Below are 19,094 nucleotides of genomic sequence, written 5' to 3'. Positions count from 1 at the left end.
AATGACAAAGCAAACACAGCAAGATGTTAATAGGTGGACCTAGGTGCAAGATAAAAAGGAATCCCTTGCAGTGTTCTTGAGGCTTTTCTATTAGTTTGAACTTATTTCAAAATGAAACATTTACAAACACCAAATGAAGTAATTTTAGATTGACCTACTTAAACACTATACTTGTTGACATTCACTTTTCTCAAGGGGTTGACTGAATGCCAAGAGCTCTCTTTGAAAAAGACTTATCCTATAGCTAAGTCTTTCCAAATTGCAAGGCCATCTTCAGAAGAAAAGGAATTATTCAAACAATCCACATCTATCTCATGCTCTGAAATGACCGCTTTATTATTTTTTTTTAAGATTTTATTTTTCAACAGAGAGAGAGAGAGAGACAGCAAGAGAGGGAACACAAGCAGGGGGAGTGGGAGAGGGAGAAGCAGGCTTCCCGCTGAGCAGGGAGCCCGATTTGGGGCCCGATCCCTGGACCCCGGGATTATGACCTGAGCCTAAGGCAGATGCTTAAAGACTGAACCACCCAGGCGCTCAGAAATGACCCCTTTAATAACTGATAGTTTTTCTTCCAAAACTATCAATGCATAGTTTGTAAATGGATTGTCATTTACATATGATTACTCATGTTAATATCTGAATCAGTACACCATTTATGTTTGTCTAGAAGAGAGTTGTATTGCCTCTCTTTTTTTGGTATCACACACAGCAATCAACAGACAGCTGAGCAGAATCTTAGTATCCAGCAGTGCAGCTTCAACAAATGGAATAAATGCTTATAAAACAGAAAATTCCATGAACTGTTGGTGTCTTGCAAGGCACAATCCTAGCAGTCTCAAATTTCTCATCCTGCAGAAGGAATTTCCAGGTGAGGTTACAAAACCATAATTAATCACAATGAAACCATTTTCAAATTCGTTTTTAAAATACTCCCTGACATCAAAAAGCCAGGAAAGGACTGTATAAGGAATGAAACACAAGGGGAAATTGAAAAATTAATTTATTATATGAAGAAACATAAACAGTATTTATTAGAGTCAATGGCTGCATAGAAGCAGCCTGCAAAAGCTCATATCCACAGTTTATTGACTGAGAAGTACTGACACATCACACTCATAACCACAGCACTAATGTTCTAAGGTGGTTTCCAAAGAAATGCTGTATTTGACACTTTTAATATTTATTTTCCCATTTACAAGGCTGAAAAGATTAAACCCACATTCAATTAAAGTCTACCAGGATCAGGCATTCAATTTGTAAAGCACAACTGTCAAAAGACACTAGCTACTATGTCCGTAATGAAAGATGCAAGATGCAAAAATGATCAACTCATGATCACCAAAAGCAATTTCTCAGATTCCAGTGGGTTTTCTTCCTCCAAGTACCATGTGTTTGGGTGCTAATATCTGTAAGCAACTAACGACAAGAGAAGGGGCAAGTGCTGAGTTCTCTCCAAGAATAAAGACCATTTACACATGCCCAACGTATTCACTCAAGACACTCATGAACTCAAGACATTCAAACAAGACACTGCTTGTTTCTTTTCTAACAGTAAAAACATAGTAACAACCTGTTTATGGACTTGAAAACTATACTAACAACTCCTTAAATATGCATGGCACTTTAAAATATTTTCACAGCATTTTCACATCTATTATTTACTTTGATCTTTCAACCAACAACCTTGTGAGGTAGGCTGGGCAAGTATATCATCCAAATTTGGTGGGTGAAGAAACTGAGGCATACAACAATTAACTAACTTGTGGGGCTACACGGGGAGGTGCCAATCTCTACAATGTGCTGTCTCCAGGAACGAAGAGACAAAGCCTAAATGTGTTTGATGATCTTATTTCAATATATTTTGATGAAATACTTCACTTCCATTCAGCTAAATGATCATGAGTCAGTTCGAGCAGTTGTCATGACAAGTTATGGCATGCAATTAATTAGACAAAGCACTGAGAGTTTTAAAAATTGGAATTATAATGAAAAATATTTTAACTCTCAACACATGAGGGAACTTGCTTGTTTGTCTTTAGGGCAACCTAGCTCTGCAGTCTGAACTATCACTTTCAGAGGTATAATATAAATAATTTTAAAACAAAACTTCTCAGTTCACTATGACTTAAATTTTTACCATACAGAAAAACACCAGTGGATTCTCTCCCCCAAAGTGAATGGACACACACAGCCCCAGAGCAGGGCTATCTGTCTAGCAAGGGTTAAAGATGACAAAATGTCCAATTTAGTTAGCAAACCTCTTTGTCCTTATAAATGTGCCTTATAATTGGGTTATGGGAGCCTGACAGACCATCACTGTTAGTTTGGTTTGGGGTCATTTAAGATGCTTAGCTATCTTCTACATTAAAATGATTTAAAATGCATTTGAAGGCTCAGATTTTGTAACGGTTATTGAGACAGGCTTCCAAGCCAAGGTTGGATGTATCCGTCCCTCCATCCCTGTCTAATTCAGACCACGATTCCTGCTCAAACTCACCATGTGTAACCTGTCTCCTGACAGACTGCCTATTAGAAACTGGGTGGGTCAGAAAGTCCAGCCATTAGGGATCCTTAGACCATCAACCCTGACTGCCCTGCAATGTCCAGCCTAGTCAGTGACAGGTCGCCTGTTTCCAGATATTTCATTATCAAGGTTTTTATGGTAGACACAATGGCACTAGATCCAGGCATTTTCCCGAGACAACTGAGGGTATGCTACACAATCCTTTTATGAAACAAATATGGTTCCAGATTAAAGGAGAAATTATACTGGAGACAGGAGAGCATAGGAGCATAAAACTGGAGATATCATTAAAAAAACTCACAATCATGCCAAGTCAAAATACATTCAGTTAAAGACAAAAATCCTCTGGTCATTTCATCTCTTTGTATAATTTAAAAGTTTCTGACGTCAGTATCTAACTTGGGAGAGGAGACCCTTTTCCTTCAAATAATGAAAAGTAAAATGCCCTATACAGTCATACCTGGTGAGAGATTTCTGAGAAGTTTTCTAGAAAAACTTCAGTTAACCAGTGTAACTCTTGTCTAAAACTTTTCTGACAGGCAAGGAAGAAGAGGGGAAGAGAAGGTTATGAGTTTTATTTTCTTCTTTGTTAAGAAGGCAAGTCCTAGAAAATTCAACTAGAAATTTCCCAGAACTGTAGGATGGGACTGAACCTTGAAGAGGTTTAAACCTACCTTCCAGCAGATTCATTTATCTTCAACCATCCTGAGAAGGTAAGATTTCTGCTTATAAAAGCCTACATCATTTTGATGTTTTAACAATCTTCTTAATCTAGAATTTCTTGAACACATTGAAGGAATACAACTTTCCTAACATTTAGCACTTCCATAGCCAAATTCAGAATTCAATTTTGCATCCATGAATCCTTGGGAATAAAGTCTCCAAGTCTAGACTTTTGAATCAGTCAGAGATAGCAGGTCAAGGTGGCTACAGCTGGCTATGTACAAAGAGCCCTAATGAGAGAAAATGGAACATCTGTCTATTCAAAAAGCAAACTTGAACAGCCCATTCTGAAAACTCTGACAGGAATGATATTGCTGATGACAAAACCCCAGTAACCTTCTGTGGTCATGAGGACAGCTCCTGGATGAAAGCTATGCTCAGAGAAAATAAGACAGGGGGCTACCTACACCAGCAGTTCAAAAAAACCTAGAAAACAAGAAAGCTCCTGTCCTCACTCTACCTGATGGATCTAACCAGCCCAACTCAGATAGCATGGGGACCTTGCCAGTGAAAAGGCCAGTAATGCCTGGGAGGACAAGGTCAACTACAAATGGCGGTACTTTAGGCTGCCCCTCCAATGCTCAGGGGTTTCCTTGCCTTCTCTCCATAGTTCCCACATGCCCAAGAGCTCTCTACAGGGGAGCAACTCACAAGGAGTTGAGAGCTAACTTCCCTCTCTTGGTAACTGCGCAGGGCCCATCACTTGCAGAAAGAACAAGGATCAACCCAGAAAACAGTACGTCTGAACCCCGAGAGATTCAGGTCCTATTAAGCAGAGCAGAGCTCATCAGTATTCAAAATCTGGCTGGGCATAGAACTTATTTTACTGCTAGAAGGTGTCTCATCCCTGTCTCCGGTTGACCTTAGATCAGTCTTGCCTACAGACTCACGGGATTTCTGCTGCCTGCAGTCACAGCAAACACACTTTAGCCACTCTTGAAAGCCTTCGGAAACACTGGAAGAAAAGAGCTTTTTGCAAGGGTGGAAGAACTGATAGAACACCAGCATGAACAGGATGGCTGTGCAGTACCCAATGAGCAACTGCAGAATCAGCAGAGGCGCACACACATACATATAGATGTCGGTCTTGTAAAGATACCACATGAGGAGGAGGAAGGCGTTCTCAATGAATCTCAGCATGTAGTACACCAGGAGCCGGTACCAGTTCTGGGATTTGCTGATGAGGTCAGGGTTGTTGATTTTCAGCTGCACCGCTGACCAGCAGAACATATTGATCCCAGCATAGAGTAAGGTGAGGAAGCACAGCACAATGGTGGTGCCCACCCGACTGAGGGCCTTCTCGATGTTCTCCGGGAATGGGGAGCCACTGCACCAGAAGAGGATCCAGGGATACAGGAAGAAGCTGAAGAAGTTGATGAGTACAACTATTACCACCCAGGCCTTCAGGACGGAGGTAAAGAGGACCAGGACAATGACTCGAGTGGCAATCTCGAAGCTCCTCCAGAGGAAGATACACACATAGGCCAGAGGCTTCACTTTGACATCGTATTCATCGTACTTGATCTTGATGGCTAGGATATTGCAGCGCAAGGCTCCGTATACAATGGACAACAGGGATAGGACCATGAAGAGACCTGGGGAGAGGAGAGAAAGAGCACTGTCGAGTCTCACCTCACCAAGAATCCTACTCTCGCAGACACTTCCTTACCCTTATTCCTTGGACCCTTCTCTTTTCTTTTCACAGGCTGACTTCCAGTGGTCCGTATCTGCTCACTGTGCCTCAGGGCTTTTTCCAGGGCTGCACAAGGCTGCTCTGCCCAGGGGCCAGGGAGGCTTATGGGCCAGGGAATCCGTGCCACTGGGAGAGCCCTCCATACTCAAGTCTAGCCCTGATAAGAGCTGGAACAGAACTAACCTGGCTCCCCCATGCCTTGGGTAGCATAACTCTGAGGCCTGTGTCCTCTCCTATTTACCAGTGTTTCCTCACAGGGCTACTTTCCAGTCACCCATGGTGACAGCTGTCTAATCACACTCCCTTTGTTGGCTGCCTTGCCTGCCTTGTCTTAGTCCCTTCTCCCGTGCTCCTTGCACCCTCCTCCAAAAATACATGCACTCAAAGCCTTGTCTCAGGGTCAACTCAAATTGAAACGCCTTTCTAACGCCATCTTGCTCTGTCAGAATATGTAAGGTCCTTTACGTGGTGTGCTCTGTTTCCTCACTTAGCTGATAAGCTCCCAAGGAGTCAAGAATGACCAAGTCTGACGTTCTGTCTCGGTGCCTCTCAACATACACCAGCAGTAGGTACACAAACAGAAAGGTCTCAATAATCAATTGCTCAGTGAGTTCCTCTATATCTGCATGACCTTTGCAATATCCCGACTACAGAATGCTCATTTTTCTTTACTCTTCAGTTACATTTAAGACTATAACTGCAGATTGCTGAAGAAACGAGAAACTCACCATTACTGAAATCTTGTCTTGGGCTGAAAGGCCTTAGTGTTTCAAGAAGTCTCAACTCGAACTGCTTATTTCTTAAAATGACCTATGGCTAATGGGCTTATCCAATTTATACCAAGCAGAAGTTTGGCATGGCAGGGGGCAAAATATGGCTCATTTAAATGGGACATGGTGGGGTGCCTGGGTGGCTCGGTCGGTGAAGCGTCTGCCTTCGGCTCAGGTCATGATCTCAGGGTCCTGGGATTGCCCCTGAGTCAGGCTCCCTGCTTATCAGGGAGCCTGCGTCTCCCTCTCCCAATGCCCCTCCCCCTGCTCATGCTTTCTCTCTCTCTCTCTCTCTCAAATAAAATCTTTTTTTTTTTTTTAAGATTTTATTTATTTATTAGAGAGAGACACAGTGAGAAAGGGAACACAAGCAGGGGGAGTGGGAGAAGGAGAAGCAGGCTTCCCACTGAGCAGGGAGCCCGATGTGGGGCTCGATCCCAGGACCCTGGGATCATGACCTGAGCCGAAGGCAGACGCTTAACTACTGAGCCACCCAGGCGCCCCTCAAATAAAATCTTAAAAAAAAATAAATGGTACATGGTACCGTGTTTGAGAGCACGACACTGTGGTTGTAAGCTACTATCTTAGAAATGTGCCACCAAGCCATGAACACAAACTGTGTGGTTGAAACTGAAATATAATCCCTTACGACAGGCCAGCATCACCTCCAAATACTGGAGCAAGGAGAGACTGGAGGCAGGGCTTGGGGTTAGGCACCAAGAGTCTGGCTCTGGTTTTAGTCTTATCCCGCCAGGCCACACTAGGGAAATGATGATCTCTTTGGGTTCTGTTTTCTCACCCATAAAATTGCAATGTCCATATAACATAATTGTCTCTACCCTAAATGTATAATTTTAAACACATGTCAATAAAAGTTTTTTTCCTTATTTAAGTTCTAAATCAATGGAAAAAACATCTATATTTGGTGGACATAAAAGCTCTGAGTCCTTGGTACTTATTTGCCTAGGAGAAGCTCAATTTTACTCAAAGCATCGACTTTTTTCATAGTCTTTTGGCACTGATTTAAATCATCAAATTCATTCACCGGAAAGACTGTCATCTATTAATCAAATTTAAAAGATAGAAACACTATCACAGGAGTAGACTGGGCAGCAATTGGACTGAATTATTTTTCCTGAGAGGCTAACTCAGCGGAGTGTTGTAAAGCAGTACATATCGGTGATGTATTTTTGTATGTTTTATGTATTTTCTATTTTTACAAATTTCTACACTCTAAGGATCTAACATTGAATCCTTTTCTTTTAGTCCTTTGGTTTTTCCCACTATAAGAAAAATACTTCATAAGCAGAAGATGAGCTAAGCCTTAGTAATTAAAATGTCAATTTTGTCTTCGTACACATACAGTATTTATAGTTATATTTTTGGTACTTCAAATTATTTATTACTTTTAACAGTCTAATGACCCAAATGATTTTTTTAAGCATTTACCCATTTTTCTCTTGTTAGGTCAATTATTTCCAAATTGCATTTATTTCTCTATGAAGAGAATGAGCCAATGATTACCCAATTGGTGCTCAGTGGCAACTACCTACTGAAGCCCTCTGAGAATGCAAAGAAATTGTCGTAAAATCACTGACTTCGACCGTCACTCCCACTGTTGGGTGCTCACTGCCAAATGTCACAGATAGAAAGGGGTCCAAGAAGAGAGATGCACTTGGAAGACAAGAAGCTTGTATGCTCATGGAAATACCTACTTATTCAGACTTAAATGGAGAAAAGTTCCCTGATGCCACTTCCCAACCTTATCCTCCCACAGTCAACACAAAAGGGGATCCGTTGGCAGTCCTGCCCATTTAAGTGGCACTTCAGAGAAGTCTCACTTCCCCTAATAATCCTATTCTCATTTTCTATGAGTGTGTGTGTGGGGGGGGGCATTTTGCTGCTCTCATCTTTTATTAGAAGGTAAGACATCACCTTAGGTAAAGCTGAATAGAAGGCTTGGGCACTTTTCCAAACTCTTGTCACACTTATAAAGCTTCTTCCCACTCAATTCCTGCCAAATCACCTCCTTCCAAATGAACTCTTTTCCTATTTCACAGAGAAACAAATTGTTATTAGGCATGAATTTACTCATTTCCTGACTTGACACCAAAACCGAATCCCTATGTTAAGTGATGATGAATATTTTATTCCTCAGGATTCCTCTTAGGAGGAGAATTCTATATGTAGGAGAAGGCAAACAGTTTCTCTGTTGCTTTGGACAGGTAACAGAGGCTGCTCCCCAGGTGGAAGACAGTAAATGGCTGTTCTCTGTGATGTGTCTACTCTCCATGGACACTGGATCTTCAAATAAAACGACTGAACTTACAAAATGTTTAGGTGGAATAGATATTTCCCAAAAATTTAGTGAATGACTTCAAGGAAGGAACTGGCACACACAGAAGGAATGTGGAGTACGGTGGCAGAGGGCAACTGAACGGGTTAGCACAGGAAGCTTCTGAAAATTGGAATTTTAACCAGATTTTTTTTTTAAGATTTTAGTTATTTATTTGCCAGAAAGAGAGCGAGAGCACAAGCAGGGGGAGCAGCAGGGAGAGGGAGAAGCAGGCTCCCTGCTGAGCAGGGAGCCCGATGAGGGGCTCGATCCCAGGACCCTGGGATTATGACCTGAGCTGAAGGCAGACACTGAACCGACTGAGCCACCCAGGCGCCCCTATAACCAGATTTCTGAAGGGCAGTACTTTTTATCTCTTTTTCTTTCAACTCATTAGCTGCAAAGTGCTTTCCTTACTATCTGGAGCCAGGATCTGCTGTACTGCACTCCACCACTTGCTTCCTTCTCAAAAACCTTGCTCCATCAATTACCATCTTTCTCTTTGCAAGTTGCAGCTGCTCCCTCTATCTTGGCTCTGTTCCTTGAGTGTACAAATATGCCTAAGTCAGCTGCATCTAAAAAACCATCCTTCACTTGCAAAAACCGACATAATTGTGGAAGCTGTGTGATGGATACAGGAGAGTCATTATAATATCTTCTCAATCTTTTTGCCCGTTGCAAAATTGCTATAATAATAATGCTAAAAGGGAGGAAAGAAGGAAGAAGAGAAGGGAGGGGAGGGGAGGGAAAGGAAGGGAAGAGTAGGGTGCGGGAAAGAGAGAGGAAGGACCCCTCCTTCACCCTGAACTTCTGTCTACTACTCCAATCTCCTTGACATTTTTCAGTCAATCCTCTTGAGTTATCTCTAATCAAACACTCACTCTTTAATCCTCAACTGCTTGCAGTCTGGATTTTGGTCTGGCTCCTTCCTGATCTCTCTGTAACATGGGATGTTGCTTACTCGCACCTTCTTGAAACTTCTCCTGTAGAAGAGATCACACTGTTTGCTCCTAATCATCCCCTCACTTTCCTTGCAGCCTCTTCTCAACTTCATTCATAGGCACATCTTTCTCTTCCACTCAGGAACCATGGTTATATGGTCTCCTTCTATCCAAGGGCCTCCTAGATTTCTCTTCCTAGATATCTTATAGGTGCCTCAAAACAAAACAAACAACAAAACAGTACCACAAACAGAACAAAACTTATTTTCCTGAAAACTCCTCTGATGTTTCCTCTAACAGCCCCTGACACCATCACCCCAGATCACCCTATCCAGAAAAATTTATGTTTAGTCGGACTTTTCCCCTTCCTCTCCCATCACAGCCAAGTAGATCTCTAAACCTGCTGCTCTGCATGGCTCATGGACCAGCAGCACAGACACTGACTGGGAATTGGTTAGACGTGCTCTGCCTCAGACCCAGTCAATCAGAATCTGTATTTTATTTTATTTTATTTTATTTTATTTTATTTTATTTTATTTTATTTTATTTATCTATTTGACAGAAAGAGACACAGTGAGAGAGGGAACACAAGCAGGGGGAGTGGGAGAGGGAGAAGCAGGCTTCCCATGGAGCAGGGAGCCCAATGCGGGGCTCGATCCCAGGACCCTGGGATTATGACCTGAGCCAAAGGCAGACACGTAATGACTGAGCCACCCAGGTGCCCCCAGAATCTGTATTTTAATAGGATTTTCAAGGTGATCTGTATGACCATTACAGTTTGAGAAGTACGGCCCTGAGTTCTTTTCCTCTTGCCTTTCTGGTTCTGTCACTAGCTAACTCTCATGTGGTTCTTGCCACAGTGTCCTAACTCATTTCTTTCTCTGCCACCAGTCTTCCTTTTCTCTTTGCCTGGATAAACCCTACTTGTTCTTCAAGGTTCAGTTAAAGGGTTAACTCATCAATGATGCTTTTCCTTAGCCTTTATTCGACTACATGCATTCAGTTGTGCTAAATGTTTCCAAGACTCTTCCGAGCTCAATTAACCGCCCCTTTACTGATATCTCATAGCCAGCCACCTATGCAGACCTTTATTTCATCACTTGATATCTTGGGTTTGGCGTGATCTCCTAGGTGTAGCCACTGTTTCATACAGATTTTTATCACCAGCACCTAGCACAGTGACTGGCACAAAGCAGGTAACTGATACATGTATACTGAATAAATGAATTAAAAAATTGCACAACTTGTGAACAGCCTTTTTTCAGCACTGGATAAGGAATTTAAGCTCCAGATCTCTCATGGACTTAAAATTGAAGTGAGCAATGAGAACTCTCAAAGCCCCTTACCAGAGGGTTATGGGCTGTGGTTATGGGCTTCCTATGCAAATACATCTGCTTCCATGTGCCTTTCTCAATCAAGAAGTTGCACCGGTTTCCAACATTTCCTGAGGTTGGATCCAAATTAGAAAATGTCTTTGAGATTCAAGTGTACATTCTAAAAAAAAAAAAAATTCCCTTTGAGGTACATGAGAGGCCTGCAAAACAGGGAGATGTAGGAACAGTACAATATTCTCTGACCACAGGCATAACTAAGGAAGCTAAGCACTGCTTCAGCATGTGGGGGCCCAACCAGAAGCAAGACCATTCTGGATGATCTTGGCAGTGTTGGGTTTTCCTGGCCACTTATCTAGATCACTGTTCTTTTTTTTTAAGAATTTTTTTTAAATTATTATTATGTTAATCCCCATACATTATAGATCACTGTTCTTGCAGGATCCCACAGCTTACTCCTGGGAGTGATCCCTGACCACTTTTTCTAGAACCCAGTGTTCTACTTTTCTAGTGTGCTGCCCTAATTCCACCCCAGGCCCTGAAAACTGGTTAACAAACTGTCAATAAAGAGGTTGAGAATGAGAAAGCTCATCATCACCATGAGCATCCACATCTGCCACCCTCCCTCCCTAGCTGCTACTATAAATATTGCTTTAGTTCTTTATTTTAATGGCTTTATTGAGATATAATTCACACACCATACAACTCACAATCTAAAGTGTACAATTCAGTGGGGTTTTTTTTAAAGTCGATTCATAAATATGTGCAACCATCACCAGAGTCAAATTTTTTTTTTTTAAACAAGCTGTGGCCAGATTTATTAAAGAAAAATTTTGCATGATTTACTTTCACCAGTCTGTTCTGGCATGCTTCGAATGATATCAGAATCACCTGGATCAATGACAGCCAGTGTGCGTATTCTGTAGTATTTCCCACATGCTGTGCCCAATTCAATATTATTGCCACTGTAGTGATGGACACCAGTTTTGGCCAACATGGCGTAGTATTCTATTTCAGATCTCCTCAAGGCTGGGCAGTTGTTGGCGAGGATGACCAGTTTCGCTTTGCCATGTCTGATCATTTTCAGAGTCTGCTTGTACCCCCAGCACGTACTTTCCACTTTTCCTAACAAGCTGGAGCCTGGAGTTGATCGACTCCAGCGGCTTTTTCGTCTTCTTTGCAGCCACCATCTTCCTGCCTTAGATGAGGGACGGCCCCAACCAAAAGCAGCCGCCAAAATGGCCGGGAGAGAGAAAGGCCACCAGAGTCAGTTTTAGTACATTTTTATCACTTCAAAAAGAAACCCGGTGCCCATTAGCTATCATTTCTCCAACCTCCTCCGCTACTCGGCCCTACACAACCACTAATCTACTTTCTGTCTCTTTAGATTTCCCAATTTTGGACTTACATGTGAATGAAATCATATGTGTCTTTTGTGATCGGTTTCTTTCACTTAGCATAATGTTTTCAAAGTTCATCTATATTGTATGGACATACTACATTTTTTAAATTTTTTAAATTCATTCATCAATTGATGTAAATTTGCATCATTTCTGGTTACTATGAGTAGTGCTGTTATGAACATTCATGTACAAATATGTTTTCAGTCTATCATATATGCTGGGTCATATGATAACTTTATATCTAATCATTTGAGGAACTGCCACACTGTTTTCCAAAGCAACTGCACCATTTTATATGTATGCAGGTGTATGAGGGTTCTAATTTCTCTACATCCTTGCCAGTGTTTATTATTATTGACTTGAATTTTTATTATTATTAACTTTTTGATTCTAGCCATCCTAGTGGGTGTGAAGTAGTATCTCATTGTGATTTTGATTTACATTTTCCTGATGACTAATGACGCCAAGCATCTTTTCATGTGCTTATTGGTCATTTGTCTACTTCCTTAGTTGCTTTTCATTACTAACTGTAGAACGAACTCATAAGAGATTTCACACAGTCCCATATGTATCCCAAAAAGTTTGACAAAATTCAAAGGCCAGATCTGCACAGACTAATTTAAGAATTTAATATATTAGCCTTACCCAGAGCCATCAATGAGCATTTTTTTTAAAAGTACAATTCTATCTTCTCATGTTTTAATTCCCTAATAAAAAAAATAAGGCATCAAAAAGCAAAAAGAGATGCAGGATCTAGTTACAATGTAGCTATAAAGTGCTGCCTTGTCTTTGCCCCTGCTCAAAATAAAGCTGTTACCTTTCTAGCCCTGTCCGCCATGGTGCTTAGCAGCCAGGGATGCATGGTCTCAGACATGTTTACCAAGTAAAACACTGGCTTGAGGGGCGCCTGGGTGGCTCAGTCATTAAGCGTCTGCCTTCGGCTCAGGTCATGATCTCAGGGTCCTGGGATCGAGCCCCGCATCGGGCTCCCTGCTCAGCGGGGAGTCTACTTCTCCCTCTCCCACTCCCCCTGCTTGTGTTCCCTCTCTCGCTGTGTCTCTCTCTGTCAAATAAATAAATAAAATCTTTAAAAAAAAAAAAAAGCAAAAAGAGGATTTTCATGCTGGCAATGGTAGATTAGTTTGTTTTAGTCTAGTATTTCTGCCAAGAACAAGTGGAAAAATATCCATTCAAAGGCATTAGAGATCTACCAAAGCAGTTGGTACTTCTTGGGCCAAGATCTCAAAGAAAAGTCCCAAGAAAAAATTCTGAAGCTGCTTTTCCTCTTAAGATATTTGTCCATATGATAGCAGGTACTAAGGGACTAAGACTCTGAATACAGCTTTCAGCAGTATCTCAAAGCTGGTGGGTGTGGGAGCAAATATTGACATTCTGGCCCTATAATGATCCTAGTATACACCCAAAGCTTTCTGGTGGGAACCGAAAAGACTAAAAGCTAGGAGTACAGGTGACCAGAAATAGATCAGCCCTCACGAAGACTGAAGTACAGAATTTAACCAACTCAAGTTGTAACTGAATCACATTCATCTGTATCTAATCCAATTACCTGCTATAAACAAAAGTTAAATCTTCCTGGGGGTGCCTGGGTGGCTCAGTCTGACTCTTGATTTCGGCTCAGGTCATGGTCTCGGGTGGTGGGATCACGCCCCGAGATGGGTTCTGCATTGGGCATCGAGCCTGCTTAAGATTCTCTCTCCCTCTCCCTCTGCCCCTCCCCACCCAACCCCCAACCCCACTCGGGTGCTCTCTCTCTCTCTCTCAAAAAAAAAAAAAAAAAAAGTTAAATCTTCCTCAAGAAAGATAATTCATCCAGAGCCTCAAATTATCTCTATTTTAAAATACAAATAACTGACATTTAATTAAAAATAAGTCGGCATGCCAACAACAAAACCAAGAAATGATCAAAATCCAAGAATGAAAACAGATGATAAAAACAGACCAATAGGAGATCTAGATATTGGAATTATCTTAGACTTAAAAATATCTGTAATTAATATGTTCACAAAATTATATGAGAAGATGAACTTATCAGAGACTGGAAACTATTTTAAAAACTGAACTCAAAAATATAGAACTGAAAAATTCAGTAAGTACAAATTAAAAATCAACAAGTAGGTTTAACAGATTAAAAATAGCTAATAATTAGTACCAGGCAGAAGGCAAGTCAGAAGAAAATGGAGAAACAAAAAGGATGGGAGACTTACAGGAAAGGGATAATGTCAGGGGGTGGGGAGAGAGAGAAAAAAGAAAAAGAATGGGTCAGAAGCAATATTTTTTTTTAAAGATTTTATTTATTTATTTGACAGAGAGAGTGAGAGAGAGAGCACAAGAGGGGGGAGTGGGAGAGGGAGAAGCAGACTCCCTGCTGAGCAGGTAGCCTGATGTGGGACTCGATCCTGGGACTCCAGGATCATGACCTGAGCCGAAGGCGGTCGCTTAACCAACTGAGCCACCCAGGCGCCCGGGTCAGAAGCAATATTTAAAGAAATGAAGGCTAAGAATTTTCCTGAGCTGCTGAAATATAAAACTAAGACCCAAGTAGGATAAATATGAAAACTACACTAAGCGTATCATATTAAAATTGCTGAACACTAAAGTCAAAGTGAAAACCTTAAAAAAGCAATCAAGCGAACAAACAGATTAACTTCAAAGAAGCAACAAGGACATCGGCATCTCAACAGAAATAATGGAAGCCAGAAGACAAAGGAATGAGTATCTCAAAGTGGGAAGAAAATAACGTCTAAAGATGAAGGTAAAAGAAAGACATGACAAAACAAAAATGAGGGAATTTGTCACCAGCAGACCTGCTCTAAAGAAAATAATAAAGGTGATATTTGGGGCCCAATGAAATTTATCCCACATGGAAGCATGGAATACAGGAAGGTCTGAACAGGGACCAAAAGGATAAATACAACTCAATTTTTATAATGGGCAAAGAGACTTGAACAATCAAATCACACACACACACACACACACACGCACAAGCACACACACACAATGTCCAATAAAGATGTGAAAAGGAACTCAAGCTCATTAGTCATCAGGAAACACAAATTCAATCTAAAATGAGACACTATTACATACCCACTGTATTACTAAAATTAAAACCAAGTGTTGGCCATTGGAACTCTTATATACTGCTTGTGGGAATGTAAAATGATACAACCACTTTTGCAGTTTCTACTAAAGTTAAACATAGGTATTCCCTATGGCCCAGCAATTCTACTCCTGAGGATAGATGTTAACAGAGCTACATATATATGTATACTAAAAGGCAAGTACTAGGATCTTTTCAGCAGCATTATTCTTAATAATCCCAATCTGGAAATAATCTAAATATTAATCAAGAGAAGAATGTGTATCAATTCATTGTGGTATATTCATACAATGGAATGCTACACAACTACACTAAAGAACAAACTTGTACCACAAGCCACAACATAAATAACTCTCACAAAGACAGTGTCGAATGAAAGAAGCTAGGCCTGATTCTATTTATATGGATTTTTTAAAAACAGGAAAAATTAATCTGTGATGTTAGAAGTCTGCTTTCTGCTTAGTGGTTACCCTTTGGGAAGGAGGCTTGGGAAAGTGATTGAGAAGGGGTATAGGGAGGCTTCTGGGAGTGCGGGTACTCTTCTGTTTCTTGACCTGGATAGAGGGCTACATGGGTGCATTTACTTCACACACATAGTATAGTTTTCTGTATACCTTTTATACTTCAATAAAAATGTTTACTTAAATACATCTAGATGCACTACTACTATACTTACTAGGCACTTAATAAATGTCTATTAGACAGTATTTTAAATTTTTTTTATTTTAAAGATTGTATTTCTTTATTTGACAGAGAGTGAGCAAGCACAAGCAGGGGGAGCATCAGGCAGAGGGAGAGGGAGGAGCAGACTCCCCGCTGAGCAGGGAGCCCGACGCAGGGCTTGAGCCCAGAACCCTGGGATTGTGACCCAAGCCGAAGACCGACGGTCAACCGACTGAGCCACCCTGGCGGCCCTAGATTACATTTTTATTTATTTTTTTTTTTAAGATTTTATTTATTTATTTGACAGAGTAAGACACAGCGAGAGAGGGAACACAAACGGGGAGTGGGAGAGGGAGAAGCAGACTCCCCGCCGAGCAGGGAGCCCGATGCGGGACTCGATCCCGGGACTCCAGGATCATGACCTGAGCCGAAGGCAGTCGCTCAACCAACTGAGCCACCCAGGCGCCCCCTAGATTACATTTTTAAATGGCAAAAAAACTACTCATTCATTACTGCAATGAAGTTGTTTCAGAAATAGTTTCCTTCCGTACGCTGGCAAAATGCCAAATAGAAAACATAGTTCAAACTCCTACTTAGCTCACTTTAGCAAAACCGGTTCTACAGATGTAACCAGAATGACACTCTAATGCTGTAAAATACATTTTAAAGTTCTAGTGATTAAGACCTTACTGTTACCAAAATCTTACTTGAACATCTGCCAGTTTACCAGATGTTTGATCAGAAATTGAGGACTTTCAAAACGTATTTATATCTTGTTTAGTACTCAGAATTGTCAGAACAAATATTATGGCCCATCATTCATAGCATGCATGATGTGATTATTACTGTCTACAATCCCCAGAGATCCTGAATGATTTTGCTATTTTTCTCCCCAAAATATTTTGATTTCTTGCCTAAGGAAACTGGATGATAAAATCTCCTTCAGCTCATCTCTTTTATGTTCAAAAAAATTATTGTACTTTTACTTCATGCCCGGGACTTGTATAAACACTTTATAGGTACTAATCACTTCATCCTAACAATTCTATAAAGTAAATACTCTTATTATCTTCATTATACAGATGAGAAAACAGATACACAAAGATGCTAAATAACTTCCCAGAAATCACTCAACTAGCAGAGCTAAAATCCGAACCTAAGCAGTCTTGCTCTAGAGTCTTGGTCTTAACCAGTAGGCAATTCTGCCTAAATAAATATAATGAGGTCCACTGCCCTAGCAGTCGTCTTAGCTTCAGTTTTCATCTCTTTTATCAATGGGAGGCAAGAAATAGCAATCTGGTACCCCTGAAATTGCCCAGGGCCTCAAGGAGTGTGGCGAAAGCCCCCCCTCCGAGTATTTGGGGAGTTGTCCAATCCTTCCTTGCTTCCACTGAGCCCAAATTCCATACCTATTTTCTATTAACATGAGTATTCTTTATATAAAGACTTCCTGAAATCATGCTGTCTAGGCACCTGGGAGTGGGTAGGCCTCACTGCACTAAGGTGGTTTCTGGGAATCGCCTCCCAAGGCACAACAAATGAGAGGGAAAAAAGTGAGGCAGGCTCCTCTATCTGCCCTTCCAACTTCCTTATCATCCTGCCTCAGGCAGAGAGGAGAGGCATCAGTGAGTTGAGCTACAGAAAAGAAAACCCTTGTCCTCCATAGCCAGACAAAGGAATTTAGTACCTGACCCATGTACAGGCCCCTATATCAGGTTATCTAACAGCAAAATGGTAGGAGGACCACTCAGAACCCCAAGACAGAAGTTCTACATTTTGCTGCACCTTAACTACGGCAAGACACCTCAAACCTTCTTAAAACAGTTATGTATGTACAGTAAACTTCGTAAATAATCAGGCACAGCCACTTGACCCTCCACAACTGAAATACTCTCTTCCATTTTCTGCCTTTGCCAACACTTGAGCCATAGACACTCACACAACTATTTGCACAGACATCCTTACCTCCACTAGTCTTTTCAACTCCCGCAATGATTCTCAGTATAATTTCCCCCCAAATCTATCTTCCCTTCCCTCTTTTCAAATGCTTTTCTGTTCTTCTTATTTAATGGCCTTATTTTGTATGTGCTTATGGTTGTAAATAACATGAAAACCTTTAGAAATATGTAGAATATAAATAACAAAAGTGGATAAGTAAATGGCTTGGACTTTGCAAAGAAGACCTCAGTTCTTCTGTGTGTGACCTGCTCAGGGCCCCCAATTCCAAGTTGTACTACCAAGACCTACTTTGCATCGATGTGGATGTGGAGTCAGAAGGTCCTGTGCTGGATTCTTCAAACACAGGCTCTAGAAGGAAACCTGCGAAGCTATATAAGCAGCACTGCCATCCTCCAGTGAAGCCAAGCACGGCCTTGACAACATACTCTTACAGGGGGTGGGGGGAGGTCCTTCACACTGAGTAACATTAAGTAACTTCCACTGGCTTGTGGCCACAGAATCCAGAAAAGAAAATCGAAGCCTACACCCAGAGAGAAACCAAGCCTGGATGAAAAGTCTTGGTGCTACACAAGAGCATTTTCTCCCCCAGAGCATTCAGAGGTGAGTTCAATTTAGGAGGAATGGGTATGAACCCACCCTCAAGTCTTTCAGACTTCGTATTGTCATATACATTGACATACACCATTACATAATCACAGAGACCACTGTTTAGACTGCTATAACAGCTATGTATACTGTACTGAATACAGCCGAGAATGCTCTTTGATGCAGAAAAGTATTATATATATTATCACTTCTTTGTTGGATTTGCAATGGCTAAATAAATTCATCTGGTTATAGGCTGATGAGAGCATTGTGCAGTTCAAACACAGACAACTAACAGAGCAGACGTTTAAGCAACTTCCATATTGGAGCAAAGTCAATACAATACACCTAAATCAACCTTAGGGTAAGAAGAAAACAAGCTATAGTAATCTTTTACAGCTTTATTGTGGTATAATTGATATACAAAAAACTGTACATATTTAATGCATACAATTTGATGAGTTTGGACATACGCAAGTAAAATTTTTAGTAGCTAAAATTTAAAATAACCACTAACTTCAATGAGCCTATGTTTAACCAATTTTCTAACTACCCAATGCTCACTTTTAGGTAAGAGAGAAATATGTCTAATTCATACCCTTAATAGAATACAAGCTCAACCAAAACACAGATCCCGTTTTGTTCACTGATGCCTGGCAACAAGTACAGTGCCTGGCACACAGTGGGTGTTCAATAGATATTTGTTGAAGAAGTCAGGTGATAACAAAGATTTACTATTAAATAAAAAATAGTGTATTCAAGCCAGTATAACATATCTTCTTCGTTTACCAAACCATATGCTACGAACATGTTCCCAACAGTGTACCATCCTCAATCCTTTAAGAATGTTTCTAATACATATGGGATCTTCTCCAAAGAAAGGCAGAAGGATAACAAATATAAGGCTGAAAACTACATGAGCAAAATAGGTTTCTGGAAGGCCCCTGTTTACCAGAAAACCAAACGCCCAGAAATCTCCGTTTCCTTTGGACTGTTTAACTGAGTTTCGTGGCACATTTGTTCTGCCAGTCACTGTTATTTTAAAAGAG

General features: G+C 41.0%; 1 protein-coding gene, 1 non-coding gene and 1 pseudogene across 2 annotated transcripts in view; 1 reads left to right on the top strand and 2 right to left on the bottom strand.

Moving 5' to 3' along the window:
- Positions 1 to 983: 983 nt before the first annotated feature.
- XK (X-linked Kx blood group antigen, Kell and VPS13A binding protein) overlaps positions 984 to 19,094 on the bottom strand; it is a 44,227-nt gene continuing 26,116 nt past the window's right edge. The window contains exon 3 of the mRNA XM_045876241.3: positions 984 to 4,842. Within this exon, the coding sequence (XP_045732197.1) occupies positions 4,016 to 4,842 (827 nt within the window). The 3' untranslated portion in view covers positions 984 to 4,015. The remainder of the gene's footprint in view (positions 4,843 to 19,094) is intronic.
- On the bottom strand, positions 11,111 to 11,591 carry LOC123843155 (large ribosomal subunit protein eL30-like; annotated as a pseudogene).
- Positions 12,465 to 12,594, top strand: LOC123851624 (small nucleolar RNA SNORA63). The gene has a single exon (XR_006792656.1). It is a non-coding gene; the product is annotated as a small nucleolar RNA SNORA63 (small nucleolar RNA).

The sequence above is a fragment of the Mirounga angustirostris genome, unplaced genomic scaffold (genome assembly GCF_029215605.1).
Source record: "Mirounga angustirostris isolate CCGP_5_RB_7025 unplaced genomic scaffold, mMirAng1.0.hap1 SCAF_11, whole genome shotgun sequence".
NCBI classification, from domain to species: domain Eukaryota; kingdom Metazoa; phylum Chordata; class Mammalia; order Carnivora; family Phocidae; genus Mirounga; species Mirounga angustirostris.
The sequence above is the reverse complement of the archived record's forward strand: the minus strand, read 5'-3'. Positions and strand labels throughout refer to the sequence as shown.